The sequence below is a fragment of the Caretta caretta genome, chromosome 7 (genome assembly GCF_965140235.1).
Source record: "Caretta caretta isolate rCarCar2 chromosome 7, rCarCar1.hap1, whole genome shotgun sequence".
NCBI classification, from domain to species: Eukaryota; Metazoa; Chordata; order Testudines; family Cheloniidae; genus Caretta; species Caretta caretta.
In genome coordinates, this window is record NC_134212.1 from 124,165,528 (window position 1) to 124,182,637 (window position 17,110).

At 43.8% G+C, this 17,110-nt stretch overlaps 1 protein-coding gene across 1 annotated transcript in view; it reads right to left on the reverse strand.

The window, feature by feature from the left end:
• The window catches only part of FBXW4 (F-box and WD repeat domain containing 4), a 93,752-nt gene extending 89,002 nt beyond the window's left edge, over nt 1-4,750 (reverse strand). Inside the window, 2 exon segments of the mRNA XM_048857304.2 lie at nt 4,405-4,585; nt 4,588-4,750. Coding sequence (XP_048713261.2) covers nt 4,405-4,585; nt 4,588-4,735 — 329 coding nt within the window. The 5' untranslated portion in view covers nt 4,736-4,750.
• Between the last annotated feature and the right edge of the window lie 12,360 nt (nt 4,751-17,110).

Here is a 17,110-nt window from a genome sequence, read left to right on the forward strand (position 1 = left end):
GTTTAGTTTAAGCACCTACTCTAATAGTTAAGTTTGCAACCAGTGAGCCACCTACCAGACTTCTGGCTAGAATTACCAAACCACCACCACCATTCCTTATTTATAGACACTTATCCCTACATCCCAAGTCTCTGGCTTCCAGACACACACAAAGAAAGACCAGGGGATAGACAGTGAGGAAAAAGCTAGTAAACTTAAAGCATGGAAGGTCTGTTAATCCAATATCAGTAAAGTATGGGTGCAAGTTTGGCAACTGTGTGCCGCACTGCTATACGGAACATATATATCACCCCTTTCGTTCCACAGCTCTTCAAGAGATAGATCTGCACTGACACACCATCGCTGGGGAGAAGGGAGGCAACAAGCTGGTGTACAGAGGTGTGGAGATTTTGACAAAGAACACTGGGATAATCCTCACCCAAGATGTGTCATGAGATCTTTAATCTCCATGCAGAGCCAGCAGGATCCTGGCTTTTAGCTCTCATCCAGAAGATCAGCACACAGCAGATGCCGTGATACTCAGTTTGCATCCGATGAAGTGAGTGTAGCTCACGAAAGCTTATGCTCAAATAAATTTGTTAGTCTCTAAGGTGCCAAAAGTACTCCTTTTCCTTTTTCAGTTTATCTACCTCAACAAAGAGTAAAGAACATAAGAGCAGCCATACTGGGTCACACCAAAGGTCCATCTAGCCCAGTATCCTGTCTTCTGACAGTGGCCAATGCCAGATGCCCCAGAGGGAATGAACAGAACAGGGAATCATCAAGTGACCCATCCCCTATCGCCCTCCTTGAGGTTCCATGTTTTTCAAGCCTGCTGGTTAGCTATCTGATACTCCTTGAGGTTGCTGCATAAGCAGCTTCTAGTGTCATCTGGTGCAGTGGTTCCAACCTTTCTTCATTTGTAGACCCCTAAAAAATTTCAAATGCAGGGGAAGACCTTTTGGAAATCTTAGACATAGTCTGCAGACCGCCCTGGGTCCAGGGACCACAGGTTGAAAACCACTGATCTGGTGTATTGTCCGTGTCTGACTGTAAATTCCCTGGGCCCAGGACTATGCATCCATTTATACAGCACTGACCATACTGTCAGCATTCAAATAGTACTCATCATGCAGAGGTATTTAAAGAGACTTTTTAAAAGGATGCCCCAGAATATCAAATAAATTGTCCAAAATGCACCTAAGAGAACACCAAAACCCTGGAAGTTTACATAGGTTCAAGCGCCCTTGCCCCTACTTACAAACATCCTCCACTCACATCCCGCCCCTGCCCCCCAAACTTACTGAATCTTTTTGTAGCTGTTTATTGGCCTACATTCCGCTGTGCTGCACCTGCTCTGCTGTATACCTGATCCCTCCTGCAGCCGGAGCAGCACTGCACCACCTTATTCTTAATGAAAAAATACAGAACTTCATTTCCTCAGAAGACAAAATAATATATCAGAGCAGACAGACTCCAGAAGCCACAACGCACAGCTGTCTCACAGCCCTTACTCCCGCTGACTTCAAAGGGAGCATTGCCTGAGCAAAGAGTGTAGTCCTGGGCTGTGATGGCTAAGTGGTTTAGGTATTAAACTTGAACACCAATTGGGTTTTCCTACATAGGTTTGTATCACACTCAGAGTGGCTGAGACTTTAACACAGACCATAGAATTATACAGGAGGTCAGGCTAGATGACCCAACCATATCTTCTGATCTTAAAATCTAGATGTGGGAACTTCCCACATCCCCCATTAGCCCCCTCCCACAATCTAAGCTCTTGTTTGAGCTGTTGGTGCTTGGATATATTTTTGTTCAGGAACATTTTTATACAGATCAGTAGGAAATGTTTTTTAAAGAAGCATGCTAATTTTTAAAGAAGTTTATTATCTACCTCTTGTTGTCCCAAAAGTAATAAGGAAAGTAAATTAGAGGGACGAAGTGAGAGAGGTAACATATTTTATTGGACCAGCTTCTGTTGGCGAGAGAGAGACAAGCTTTCGAGCTTACACAGAGCTCTTCTTCAGGTGTGTGTACACTCGAAAGCTTGTCTCTCTCTCACCAACAGGTTTCAGAGTAACAGCCGTGTTAGTCTGTATTCGCAAAAAGAAAAGGAGTACTTGTGGCACCTTAGCGACTAACCAATTTATTTGAGCATAAGCTTTCGTGAGCTACAGCTCACTTCATCGGATGCTGTAGCTCACGAAAGCTCATGCTCAAATAAATTGGTTAGTCTCTAAGGTGCCACAAGTCCTCCTTTTCTCTCACCAACAGACACTAGTCTGATAAAAAAATATTACCTCCCCAACCTTGTTTCTCTAATATCCTGGGACTGACATGGCTACAACAACACTGCATACAAGAAAATAAATGTCATGTGGCTGCTTAAGACAGCATTTCATACATTGTATAAGGAGCGTAATAGATTTTAAAGAGAAGCAAGCAGCACCCCAAGCCCCAATCCTGCAAGCGGTTTCATGCAGGCAGATATCTGTGTCCACGCAATGCCACACTGAATAGGGCTCCACGCAGAAAAGGTTGACAAATCCTAAAATATGCTACAAGCTTTACATCCAAGAAAGAAAATGAGGTTCCTGCCCTGAAGAGTTTATAACCCATAAACCCCAATGGGTCCTACAATACATGAGTCCTGAAGAGTCATTTCTTCTGTGATGGCCACAAGTGGCTAGTTAATAATAAAAACAAAAACTCAGATCTCTCTTGTGGGTTTCTCAGTAGATCCTGTCTTCCGTATCCTTACATGCCTTATCCAGCCAAAAATACACGTAAGTAACTTCACGCACATGAGTAATCCCATTTACTACAAAGGAACATTTGCACAAGTAAAAGGTTAGCTAGATTGAGCCTTTACGGACAATTTGTGGGCAGAGAATAGGAGAGGAGATTAAATGAGCAGCATGTGAGACACAAAGATTTGTATGTTGTAAACAAACAAGTGCCTTTACGGGCTACTAATTACACCTGGGTTATTAAAAGCAAGAGAATTCAAAAAAGCCCAATTTACTATTAATGCACTTTGTTTACTTTTTGCATTTCTTTCAGTTGAGACAAAAAAAATTATTTTCTGCTTCATATATAGTCAGTTTAATTTTTGCTCACATATAATGATGTGCTGTAATGCTGGGGTTTCAAACATTTCTGTGGAATATTTTGTTTTATCATTATCTATTTGTATTACAGTAGTGCTAGAGGCTCCAACCAAGACACAAGCCCCACTGTGCAAGGCACTGTACAAAGACAGAGAAAAAAAAAAAGACAGGCCATACCTCAAAGAGCTTATAAACTACCCCCAAGAGCTATCTGCATTATTATTTTAATAAAAAGGAGTACTTGTGGCACCTTAGAGACTAACAAATTTATTACAGCATAAGCTTTCGTGGGCTACAGCCCACTTCATCGGATGCATAGATGAAGTGGGCTGTAGCTCACGAAAGCTTATGCTCAAATAAATTTGTTAGTCTCTAAGGTGCCACAAGTCCTCCTTTTCTTTTTGTGGATACAGACTAACCCGGCTGCTACTCTGAACCGATTATTTTAATGCGGTCTTCAGTTTGGACAAAGCTTGTTTCCACAACAGTGCGGAGCAAGTTTACCTGGACAGCATTCTGCATGGTCAATCTCACTGCCGAATGGACCTTCCACAGAGCACCAAGGAAAAGAGAATTGTTTGTTCTGTTTTGAGGCAAAGGGGAGTGTAAAATCAAAAACACCGGCAGCATGGGACGTCACCGGCCATTACACACGGGGAGCAAGGCCTGAGAACAGCGTGGATGTTTTGTGTGCAGGTGTGCGCTCACCTCTGTGTCAAGCGTGATAACCTACTTACCTGGCCTACATGCTGCTTTTTCTTTCTCTCTGTCCCGCCCCCTTCTGGGGGGGCAAAGGAAGGGTCTGGTTTTCATGATCACCCTGTTTCGGGGGAGCGGACAGGGATTTGATGACTCGGGGGGGGGGGGGTATGTATATATATGCAGGGGCACACAGAGATATTTCAGGGCAGGGATGGGGTCTCCCTACTGTACAGCGCCTAGCACAGGGTGGGGCTGCACTGACATCGCCCCTCCCCCCCACCATGGCTCTTTAACCCCAGTTAGCCACGGCGGCCCGGGGGGGGGCCGCTGTCCCAGCTTGGCCAGGCCCCCCCGTCGGGCCACGCTCAGCCTGCACACGCGGGGGTAAGCGGCTCCATCCCCTCCGACTGGGCAGGAGACGAGGGGCCTGGAGCCCCCTGGGGCCGGATCGAAGAGCCCCCGCACGGCCGCGGAGCCCCCCCCCCCCCCCCGCGCTGCGCCCTAGCAACCGCGCCGGCCCCTGGCAACCAGCTAGGCCGCGGCCGCCCCGGCCTCTCCCACCCGCCGCGGCCGGCCCGGGGCGCCCCGCGAGGCGGGCCCGGGGAGCGCTTACAGGTCGGCGCCGAGCCGCGTGAAGCCGGAGTTGAGGCAGCCGCGGGCTATGCGCCTCCAGAGCGGGTCCCGGCCGGCGAAGGCGCGCAGCCGCCGGCAGACCTGGCCCAGCCGGCCCAGGGCCCGCGCGTCCAGGTAGGAGCAGATGAGCAGCAGCAGCTCCTCGGGCAGGGCCCACAGGAGGGAGGGGCGGGCGGCCCCGCATCCCCCCTCCGCCTGGGGGGCCCGCGGGCTGCCCTTCCTCCCCATGGAGCAGCCCCTGCCCCTGCCCCTCCTCCGCGGGAGCCGGAGCTGCCGCTGCCGCCGCCGCCGCCGGGGGGAGGCCGAGCCATGGCCGGGGGCAGCCCCTCCCCAGTCACATGGGGCAGGAGCAGCGGCCTGTCACTGCCCGGGCAGGCAGGGCCTGGCCCCCTGGCTCCTTGCCCCACTCCTTGGGCCCCGGGGCTCAGAACATCCGGGGGGCCCCGGGCCGGGCTCGCCACCCACCCCCCGGGCAAGGCGGCCGCCCACGGGCCGGGGCGGCCCCGTGGTCGCCAATAACGGACTCGTGCGCCTCAGTGGCTGGCCAACGCCGCCAGGGCGCAGAGGGCGAGGGGTCGCCTCCCGCCCCCGGAGGAAATGCGGGGCCTCCCCCCACCCCGTATGCCCGGGCAAGGAAAGACTCATTCACGTGAATTAACAATACTTTTAACACTCTCATGCGGGGCCCCGAACGCCAACGTGGCACGCGCTTACTGGGCCGGGAAAAGAATAATGAATGGTAATTAATAACTGTGTGATTAGTGCCATCCTGCAGGAGCCTGGACTGATGGAGAGAGACGTGGATCGCTCCTGACCCAATGCGGAAACGCAGCCCTGCACGCACTGGGGCAGGCACATGTTATATTATTTATTATTATTAATTTACTAGTGTGATACGTTTTCATAGCATCTTCCACCCAGTCTGGAGCGTTTCATACAGGGAAGGCTCCTAACCCAAAACAGACATGCAGCCCCACTCGCCCCACTGGGATAGGCAAATAATACTCTTAACAATATCATACAAGCCCATAGCACTTTCCACCTGCCCAGAGTGCTATATACAGAGATTGCTTACCAATCACAGAACTCCAGACATGCCCCACAGTTAGAAAGGCAAATAGTTATTAACTAGTATCATATGATCACCTCAGAATATAATAGGATGACCGCAAGAGAAGGCCTTTATTCAATACTTAGGTCTTGATCCAGAAAAGCAGTGAAGTACGTGCTTAACCTTAAGCACTCAAGTAGTCTTATTGACTAAATTAGCATGTCTGGATAACTTGCATTCAATAGTTTTAAAAGAGCTGGCCAAGGAGCTCTTTGGAGCATGGATGTTGCTTCTTCATAGGTCTTGAAACGCTGAGAAAGTTCCAGAAGAATGGAAGAAAGCAAATATTGTGCCAAAAATTTAAAAGGGTAAACAGGATAGCCTCATTAATATAGGCCTGTCAGCCTACCTTTGATCCCAAGCAAAATAATAGAGTGACTGCTACAGGACTCAATAAAGAATTAAAATAAAGTAATATAATTAATGCCTAGCAACATGGGTTTATGGAAAATAGATCTTATCAAACTAACTTGATTTTTTAATGAGGTTACAAGTTTGATTGATAAAAGAAATAAGGCTGATGTAATATTCTTAGACTTCCATAAGGAATTTGACTTGGTACTGCATGACATTTTGATTAAGAAATTAGAATGATGCAAAATCAACGTGACATATTAAATGGATTAAAAACTAGCTAACTGATATGTTTCAAAATATAAGTATAAATGAGGACTCATCATAGAGCAGGTGTATTTCTAGTAGGATCTCAGAGGGGTTGATTCTTGGCCCTATGGTGTTTGATTCTTATCAATGACCTGCCACAAAACATAAAATCATTACTGATAAAGTTTGCAGATGACACAAAAATTGGTAGAGTGATAGGTAATGAAGAGGACACGTCACTGATACAGAGCAATCTGGATCTCTCTGTACGCTGGGCACAAGCAAACAATATGTGTTTCAATACAGCCAAAGGTAAAGACCTACATGTAGGAACAAAGAATCTAGGCCATATTTACAGCATGGGAGACTATCCTGGGAGGCAGTAACTCCGAAAAAGACTACAGGATCTTAGTTGCAAATCAGCTGAACATGAGTTCACAGTGCAGTACTGTAGCTAATAGGGCTAATGCGATCCTTGGATGCATAAACAGGGGGATATTGAATAGGAGTAATGAGATTATATGACCCCTGTATTTGGCACTGGTGTGACTGCTGCTGGAACACTTGTCCAGTTCTGGTGTCCACACTTCAAGAGGGATCTTGATAAATTGGAGAGGGTTCAGAGAAGAGCCTTGAGAATGATTAAAGGATTGGAAAACCTGCCTTTCATGACAGACTCAAGGAGCTAAATTTATTTAGTTTATCAAAGAGAAGGTTAAATAGTCTATCAGTATCTACATAGGAAACAGAAATTTGCTAATGGAAGGCTCTTCTGTTTAGCAGACAAAGGTTTAACATAGTCAAGTGGCTGGAAGTTGAAGCTAGACAAATTCAGACTAGATATAAGGCACAATTTTTTAACAATGATAGTAATTAGCCATTGGAACAATTTACCAAGGGCTGCACGAGATTCACCATCACTGTTTTAAATCAAAATTGGATGTTTTTCTAAAAGATATGCTCTAGCTATTGGACATGAAGCAAGAATTAATTCAAGAAAGGCCTAGGGCCTGTGTATGCAGGAGGTCAGACCAGATGATCACAATGGTCCCTTCCGGCTTTGGAATCTATGAAGTTAAACATGTATGTGTAGGTGTTTGCAACTCTGGGGCCTTAATGTCCTGTGACTTGCAGTCCAATAAAGAGGTACAGAACTAAGAAATATTTGCATCAGCTAAAGGTCTGTTTGCAAGCAGTAATTATGCAAAGGATCAGATATAGGACGAACACAGTACTCTGAATAAAACATTGTGGGGTATGCACCTTAAAAATAAGTAGGGCTGTCAAGCTATTAAAAAAATTAATCTCAGTTAATCACGCGATTAAAAAAATTAATCGCGATTAATTGCACTGTTAAACAATAATAGAATACCATTATTTAAATATTTTTGATGTTTGCTACATTTTCAAATGTATTGATTTCCATTACAACACATTGCACTGTAAAAAAACAAAAGAAATAGTATTTTTCAATTCACCTAATACAAGTACTGTAGTGCAATCTCTTTTTCATGAAAGTTGAACTTACAAATGTAGAATTATGTACGAAAAAACCTGCATTCAAAAATAAAACAATGTAAAATTTTAGAGCCTGCAAGTCCATTCAGTCCTACTTCTTGTTCAGCCAATTGCTCAGACAAACAAGTTTGTTTACATTTTCAGGAGATAATGCTGCCCGCTTCTTGTTTACAGTGTTACCTGAAAGTGAGAACAGGCTTTCACATGGCACTGTTGTAGCTGGCGTCGCAAAATATTTACATGCCAGATGTGCTAAAGATTCATGTGTCCCTTCATGTTTCAACCACATTCCAGGGGACAGGTGTCCATACTGATCACAGGTTCTGCTCAATAACAGTCCAAAGCAGTGCAGACCAATGCATGTTCATTTTCATTAACTGAGTCAGATGCCACCAGCAGAAGGTTGATTTTCTTTTTTGGTGGTTCGGGTTCTGTAATTTCCACATTGGAATGTTGCTCTTTTAAGACTTCTGAAAGCATGCTCCACACCTCGTCCCTCTCAGATTTTGGAAGGCACTTCAGATTCTTAAACCTTGGGTTGAGTGCTGTAACTATCTTTCGAAATCTCACATTGGTACCTTCTTTGCATTTTGTCAAATCTGCAGTGAAAGTGTTCTTAAAACAAACAACATGTGCTGGGTCATCATTCGAGACTGCTATGAACATGAAATATATGGCAGAATGCGGGTAAAACAGAACAGGGGACATACAATGCTCCCCCAAGGAGTTCAGTCACGAATTTAGTTAATGCATTTTTTGTTTTAAATGAGCATCATCAGCATGGAAGCATGTCCTCTGGAATGGTGGTTGAAACATGAAGCATGAAGGGGCATACAAATGTTTAGCATATCTGGCACGTAAATACCTTGCAGTGCTAGCTGCAAAAGAGCCATGCAAATGCCTGTTCTCACTTTCTGATGACATTGTAAATAAGAAAAGGGCAGCATTATCTCCTGTAAATGTGAACAAACTTAGCAATTGCCTGAATAAGAAGTAGGACTGAGTGGACTTGTAGGCTCTGAAGTTTTACATTGTTTTGTTTTGGAGTGCAGTTATGTAACAAAAAAAACTACATTTGTAAATTGCACTTTCACAACAAAGAGATTGTACTACAGTACTTGTATGAGGTGAATTGAAAAATACTATTTATTTTATCATTTTTACAGTGCAAATATTTGTAATAAAAAATAGTACACACTTTGATTTCAATTACAATGCAGAATACAATATATATGAAAGTGTAGAAAAACATCCAAAATATTTAATAAATTTCAACTGGTATTCTATTGTTTAACAGTGTGATTAAACTGTGATTAATCGTGATTAATTTTTTTGAGTTAATCGCATGAGTTAACTGCGATTAATCGACAGCCCTAAAAATAAGCTTTGTGTACTATTATAGATTTTTACCCTTCAACATAATCGCAAAGACTAAGGGCTCGTCTACACATACAGTGCTTCAGCAGAGTAGCTACATTGTGTCTGGTGAAGACGCTCTATGCCCATGAGAGAGAGCTCTCCCATTGACTTAATAAAACCACCTCCATGAGAGGCGGTAGCTCTGTCAGCGGGACATAGCGCTGTCCAGACCAGTGCTTATGTTGGTGTAAGCAACCCCTGAGTGGCATTCACCCCCCTGAGTGACATAAATTATGCTGACATAAGCCGTAGTGTAGGCATAGCCTAAATCTTGTCAGAAAGATGCTATCACCATTCCATTATTTAAAAAAAAAAAGAAAAGAAAGAAAGAAGCAAGCTGAATGGGTCCAGTGCTGGAAGCATGTATTCCCAGGCATAGGTCATACTACTATGACTTCAGTGGGACTGTCTATGTTAGAGTTATCTACCCATATGACATACAACCACAAAGTATCTAAACATTTATTACCTACAGACTGCTCATAGTAGTAGGGACTAGAGGTAGTGAGTGTTTGCAGCATCAGACCCTAAGAACCCACTGGAATTACTCTACTTGTGTGTAAAAGCAAGCATGTAAAAGTGTTTGCAGGATCAAGATGTAAGGAGGCACTTGAGGATCTTGCCTGTGACTAATAAACATACATCTATCATTATCACTTTTGTTTTATTGTTTATATTGCACTCACCTGAGGCCCCATTGTGCTAGGCACTGGATAAACATATAGCAAATTACATTTCCTGCTTCAAAAAGCTAACAAGCTAAGGCCCCAATCCTGTCATGGGCAATGACTGCAAAGAGCCTCATTGACGTTAGCAGGGCTCTGGGCTGGCAGAGCAGGAGCAGGGCCTAAATGAGCAGTTACAATCTGAAAGCTTCTAACGTAATGGTAAAAGTCAATCAACTGCAGCATGTAAGAAATACCATGTCAATACCTGCCCATCATTTGCTTGCTATCTCCTTCTCACGGGCTTTTATTCATCTCTGTACTGCCCTCCAATATACCTTTCCAGCTAAAGACACAGTCAAGTGGACAGGTTTTTGTTTTGTTTTTCTTTTCACCCAACGCTTTTGTATATTTCTGAAACTTAAGACACTGCATATACTACCACAGTACTTATCTGTAACACCATCGCTTTGAGGGATTAAAGCAGGTTACTTGTTACACACTTAGATCAAGCGTTATCTGAGTAGAGAGTCTACCCTGTTAGGGATGGCGGAATCTGTTTTTGATCTTGAGTTGTTTTGATTTTCTCTGAGAGCGGTAACATGTTATTTTAACTTCTGAATAAGGTGTGCTACCTGACTGAGTCTCCTCTTCTTTGGCAGAAAGGATTAGAAACCTCCACAGAACTTGCACTCTATTAAAGCAGAGTGCTCTCCATTGAGCAGCAAGGAGCTGAATTGTTTTCAGATTACATGTGTGTGTGTGTGTCTTTCCCACATCAAAGACTTTGATGGAAGCTGTTCACACTATTGTCAGGAATGCAGGGATTGGCGCAAAGGTGATTAGCAAAATTGCTTTTCTGCAAGAGGAGCACAAAAAATTATTGAGGGATTAAAGAGGATAAAAAGAAGGTTATGTTGAATAAGAGGTAAAATCTTCTGCTGGTTTTCTCCAAATCATGCTTCATGGATTTGGTTTAGTCTCCATAAAAATAAACCAGAACAAATCAGAATTAAAAGCTGCTTTGTACAAGGTGCCATTAAAGGGGCAAAAATCTCATATAAAACTATATACATCTATTGTTCCCTATCCTGTGAGGTACTCAACATCTTCTGCAAGGAACTGAGAGCCCTCAGTGGGAACTGAGGGGAATTATCACATCTCACAAGCTATTACACATTTCCAGGATGGGGCCCTTTATGACTAATAACTAAGATTATCAAAAGAGAAAGAATTTTATAAATCTAACTTTTCTGTCATTCTGGATGTTGTTTGGTTACCTTTTGCGCTACACTCAGCTCGTAGTGATATTAGGCGGATGGTCAATTTCATTTTCCACTTGCCATACAAGGGCAATACTTATATATTGGCCTCAGCAGCAGAGCTGGTTGAATAGTTTAAAAAAGATATATATATATATATAGGTCAATGAAACCTAACAGCAAAGCTTCCAAAAGCTCTGTCTTGGCAAAGCTGCAGTGTAATAAAAGTATATCTTCAGCTACAGTCATAAAACTGCATCGTCTCCTTTTTTTCAGATTTGGCCTTGACAGTTCATTTATTACTAATTTATTTTGAATGATTATTATTCATTAAGTGCCAAAACTGCAGTCATTCCTTTACTTTGGATTCTGATTTTGTTATTGGTTTGTTTTGTTAATTTGCTACCTTCTTGAAGTCAATCAGCAGATTTTATTTATTTATTAACCTTGTTTTTCAAAGAATTATCTGAAGTATCTATTTAGAAAAAAGGTCATTTTAACAGTTTTCCCAGCAGTAACTCCCTCCCGCTACCCCCCTCGGCCACATAAGATTGTCACTCACCGTACAGCTGTGGGATTCTGAATGATTCAATTTAAAATGCTTTTCAATTCCAAATGCTAGATTTCTGCTGGGGCAGTATGATTGCCGCACACAGACTGAGAAAGTCCCCAACCCTCCAGGCTTCAAAGGCTGGTCACCCTTGGTGTCCAGAAGGAATGGTTTTGAGTCTTGTGTCTTCTAGGGGCTATCTACAAACATATTTTAGGGTTTTTTCTTTCCCACTTGGAGCCTGTTGGAGTCAATGATAAAACTCCCATTGGCTTCTTTGGGAGCATATACAGGGCTGAGTTCAGTGAGATGTTCTTTCTAGGGGTTGTCACCCCACTCTTCACTTATTTCACAGGTAGTCCAAAGCTTTAGTCTTCAGCAATTAGAAATTCACAGAACCAGGGTTGCTAGAGTTTCTAGGCTTGCTTCTCCTTATTGTAGAAGATGGTAAGAGTCAAAGGAACACTTCAGAGACATTCCTTTCTTGTAGACTGGACCTTTTTCAGCAGGAGGCTGCAGCTCTTCTGCTGCTAGTTCTTATTTTGGCTAGTTCTTATTATTCGGCCATACACTCAGCAGCGATTTGGTTTGTAGGTTGAATGTGACACAGATTCCTATATAAAGCAATAGGAGCTTATTCAGGCCTGGAAACCAACATTTTGATGCAATTCTCAATTTATCCCAGGCTGATTCCTAAAGGCACTATCCTCTCCTCCAAAACTCTCCGAAAGACCAACCTCTTCCATGAAAACCATTCAAAAGGATTGTTTGAGAGGCAGCTAGGGAGAACTGTGTTGTCTTGTATTTCTAAGTAAACAAAAATATCTAATAATAATGCATATATAAAAATAGTGTAGAATGAATTGTATCCCTTCCCGTGCCAATTGTTTTGTTAGGCCCCAATCCTGCATGAGTGCATTGGTCCATGCCAGCAGATCTAGTTGCAAGATTGGAGCCTTAGACTGTAAACGTCTTGGGGCAGGGACAGCGTCTTTCGATGTGTCTCTGCAGTATCTAGTACAATGGGACCCCTATTCTCTTCAGGGCCCTTCGGTGTTACTGTAATGCAAATAAATACTAACTAGTGCTTAATCCTTACAATAAATATATGTAGATGAAAATATAAAGCCAATGCACTTGATTTTTAAATGGGACTAACCTAGCCTCCAATTTTGTGATAACAATAAACTGCAGGAACAAATAATTGCAAACATAGTTTATGGGCCAGAGGAGGGGACTTAGATCCCCACTTACACAGGTTTCTTAGGATCATGCAAGTCCCACCTCTCCTGTAGAAGGACTACTTTTGGTTTATTTGTTTAGATCAGTAAAAAAATCCCACATCCCAAAATAAAGAATGTTTTCCTTTGGAACTGCAAACATCCTTGATAGCTTTAACATCTGCTGGACAATGTATGGATGAGAGGCAGGCAGCTCACACAGTTCTGTGACAAACGTGTGTACAGCGTGTCGGATTATAAATCCAGGAATAAAGAGCAATTAAACCCCCTTTTCCAGCCCACCTGCCACGAAAAAAGGCCTTTCACTTTGAATTGATTTATTTAAATAGAAACAAGAACTGGGAAGGAAAATGCCAACATCCCAAAGTCTCAAGTCAAAACCTCTCCATCTGATAAAGAAGTTCTGTCCGCTGCAAGCAAACTGATTCACTGTCTATCTTTCTCCAGGATGTGTGCACTACCCTGTGTGAGTATGCTTGTGGTTCAGCCAAAACATAAGGTTATATGGCTCAGGAATCGTTCAAGTAACATTTGTATCTGTCACTGAGTTGATCTTAAGCCCCACATAACCCTTAGATGTGTTTTCTCTTTTGCCTGCATGTTAGAGGGCTTGATGCAATATGTGGATGAGAACTCCAGCGAGATCAGCTGTGCCACCCAGCAGTGCTAGAGCTCTCAGAGCTCCACCTTGAGTGCAAAAGTCTTTCTGGTCTTTGGAATGTGGAACTAGAGGAAAAAACTTTAGACCAGTTTCCCCCTGGAACAACTCCAATGAAATCAGTCGGGTGACATCAGTGATAAATCTGGCCCTGTGTTTTTAGCTTTGCTCTGTGATTGCGATGGACTCACTGTTGATAGTTTCTCTGAATTATTTGAGTTACATAAAAATGCAGTTAGAAATTCAAAACAAACATCCAGTGCAGAATGCCTCATAATCCAGGGCACACATTGCCTAATGGTTACTGCAGGAGAACGGGAGTCTAGTCTCCCAGGTTCTGTTCTGAACCCTGATACTGGTGTGAGTATTGCATGCCCTTGGGCAAGTCACATTGCCTTTCACTGTCTCACTTTCCCCAGCTATCGAATATAACAAGATTTACCACTTCACAGAGAGGTTGAGAGTCTTGAGGTTGTTTTAGTACCATAGGGATGAAAGTACTTTTAAAAGGAAAAAATAACCCTGCTTTTCAATAGGGCCACAACCCAGCCTCTGCTGGTGCACATGTGATTGTAACCAGGACTTTCCAGTACGAACACCAGCACCTGTACTTGGTTTATTCAAATACCTGAGCAAGCAAGTTATAGAACCCGAATGTGCTAGACCCATTTGTCCAATGGACTTGCCCCCAGGTGTTTGCGCATGTAAAGTGTACATGCAGGTGTGTGCACAGGCAGAGTTGCATGAGCACAAGCAGAGCCAGGATTCAAACAGCAGGGCCTTTGAGCCTTAACCTGACACTCCCCCTTTAAAATCAGAGACACTGACATCAAAGTTTTCCACTCACCAGAAGAAACAGGCTATTCTGCACCCTTCCAAGCTATGTTTCTCATCTCCCCGCCATTCCTACTGCCTTGTCTCTCTTGCTTTTTCTAACACTATCCCTCCCTCTCCACTTCAAACCATGGGAAAAACCTAGGAAAAGCAGCTTGCTGACTAAGGGGCCATTTCGTTGCATTGTGTTTTCCAGCTAGACCTGAACAGACTGAAATCAATTCAGCTCTCTCGCGCTCTCCCTCCCTCATGTCTTTTTTTTGTTTCTCTTAGATTGTGCCCTTTGCCTTAAGAAAGCCCAGTTTAGTTACATCCCCATAGCAATCAAGTGACCAGTAGTTTCTGTTTTTTGTAAAAACACAGTGTCCTTTTCATGGGATTCAGGTTCCTCCTCAGTTTGAAACCCGCATTGAGCAAGGGCAACAATCTGCAGAATCTTTGATCAATTCTCATGTATTCATTTTAAATATTTCTAATGGTCACATCACCCAGAGAAATATGTGCTTTTGGACTAATATTAAAACATTGTATCAACCACCCATTATATTACTGTCACTGAGGCCAGACTGAACAGAAGTACATGCAAACATCTGTGTCTGATCTGTGTAGCTATATATCCTGAGAAATACACTTATTATTGTTGAAGTCCAAATGTTTCCATTCTAAGATCCTTTTTGCAATTCCTTCTAACTTTCTAAAGTTTTCAATATGAATTTTTCCAGTCTTGATCCAGTACCACAGTTATGCGTGCAATATAAGAACAAGAATAGCATAAAATAAGGTTTTTGGAAGTTTGAACAAGCAAGGTTAAGCACAGTCCACCTGCTGCACTAAATGAGGCACGGTCCTGTGGAAATAATTATATGTGATCATAGAATTAAGGGTTATATCATATTGCATACTCACAATGGAACAGCATTAAGGTTGCATGTGCAACCTTAACTTTGTCGTCTCCGGATTCTTTTGAGTGCTTAACTGGGCAAACTTTGTGTTTTCTCAGCGTAGATTTTCTTTTTTCTTTTACAATGGAATATAGATTTACAGGCAGAGATCCTCAGCGGGTGTCAATTGGCACAACTCCATTGCAGTTAACAGAACCAAGCCACTTGACACCCGCTGAGGATCTGAGCCAGAGATGAGATGTGTGCGACGCCCGCAGCACTGAAATGCTGTTCTAGCCCTAATAACAAGACGACAGTGGATTTTGTTTTATATATAATTATTTCTTTTAATTTAGAAGAAAATATTAAAAGTGCTTAACCCCAGCCTTGCGTATCTCTACCGCTTCTTTAAGAAGATAAATCCAGCAGCCATGCCTAACCATGTAACATAAATGACCAGCTAAACTCACAGAACACTTACAGCTTGAAAGATGAAAATGCTGCACCGTCCCCAGATAGTTCCCATCCCCCCACAAAAAAAGCCCTGGTCCCAAGATGAAAGCAGCTTCTCCAACCAAGGTGTGGGCAGAGTTGCAACGTTCAGGCCCTCCCAGCTGATGTCATTCCAACAGCTTCCTCTTTTGTAAATCCCGGTAGATCCAGCTCCTCCACTGACCACAGCTGTGGCAGTACGGCCCAGGGAGAAAGGTGTCTCCCAGGCAAGCAGGTCCCAAGCCTTTTAGAGCTTGATAGGCCAAAACCCACCACCAAGAAACCCTCCTAGAGCTGAAAAGGACGCAAGTGCAAATCACGGACTAGTGTCACATGGTCACAGAGGGCTACACTGCTTACCGAGGGGCTAGCCACCCGCTGCTCCAGCTTTGGTGTCCAGGTGCATGTTAAGTACAGCCCCAAATACAGCACATTGTCTAATGTTGAAGTATCATTTCTATTCAAAGAGATGGTCTGATGTTTTAAATCGCTGAGCACCCCGCTGAAGATGGGGAGTGCTAGTGAGTACGGAGCACTTCTGGAAACTGGGCCTGGATTGCAGTCTAACTTTCGGCCCTTCAGGTTGCACGTGCAACTGTAACTCGGCCCCTTGTGCTTATTCGCTGTGATAGACTCTCTGGCTATATCGTCCCATTGGATTTCACAAATAAGACAGAACCCAGTTTTTTATACCACTTCAAACACACTCTTTCTTACTGACAACAGTTTTCTTGTCAAAACTTTAACCACTTACACATTTTAACTAAGTTCTCTTGCATGTTTGACTAATTCTGCCAGTGCCCTGGACATTAGCTGTTTGTTCCCAACCAGCAGCACAGGCTTGCTGAGACATTTCAGGAGTGGAGGTGGTTAATTATGAAGCTAGTTTTGCACATCTGGCCACTCCACCTCCGGCTGTGGCCCTCCTTGCACTCAGGCATGGCGCTGTGGGCAAGCCCTGCCTTGGGCGTTCCCTCACCCCGGTATAGACAAGTCCAGAACAGACCTTCTGGGCATTAACAAGCATCCCCCTCAGAGGGGCTCATTTATTAACAACAAATAGTAACATACGCATAAGCAAAACCAATTGTTCAGGCCCCTCTTGGGAAATCCAGTCTCTCAGGGTCAGTCCAACTAACTGCTTGGTCCTTGGGGCACCCATCCCAAGACCCTCGTCTGAAGCCAGGGCTTCTAGGCTGCTCCTGCTCCCTTCCATTGGAGAACAGCCTCCAGTTCCTTCTCTTCAGGAAACTTCTGCTCTCTCCACCGTGGGAACAGTCTCTCTCTCTCTCGGGAGCCCTCCCAGTTCCTTCCCGTGGAACACTCTCCCTCTGGGGTTGCCGTCCCCCTCCAAGCGTCTTCTCCTCAGAGACACCCTCCTGTTGGCAGTACCGCCCCTCACCGAGCTTAGGCACCCGTTTTATAGGGTGCAGTTGCTCTTCTACAGAACAA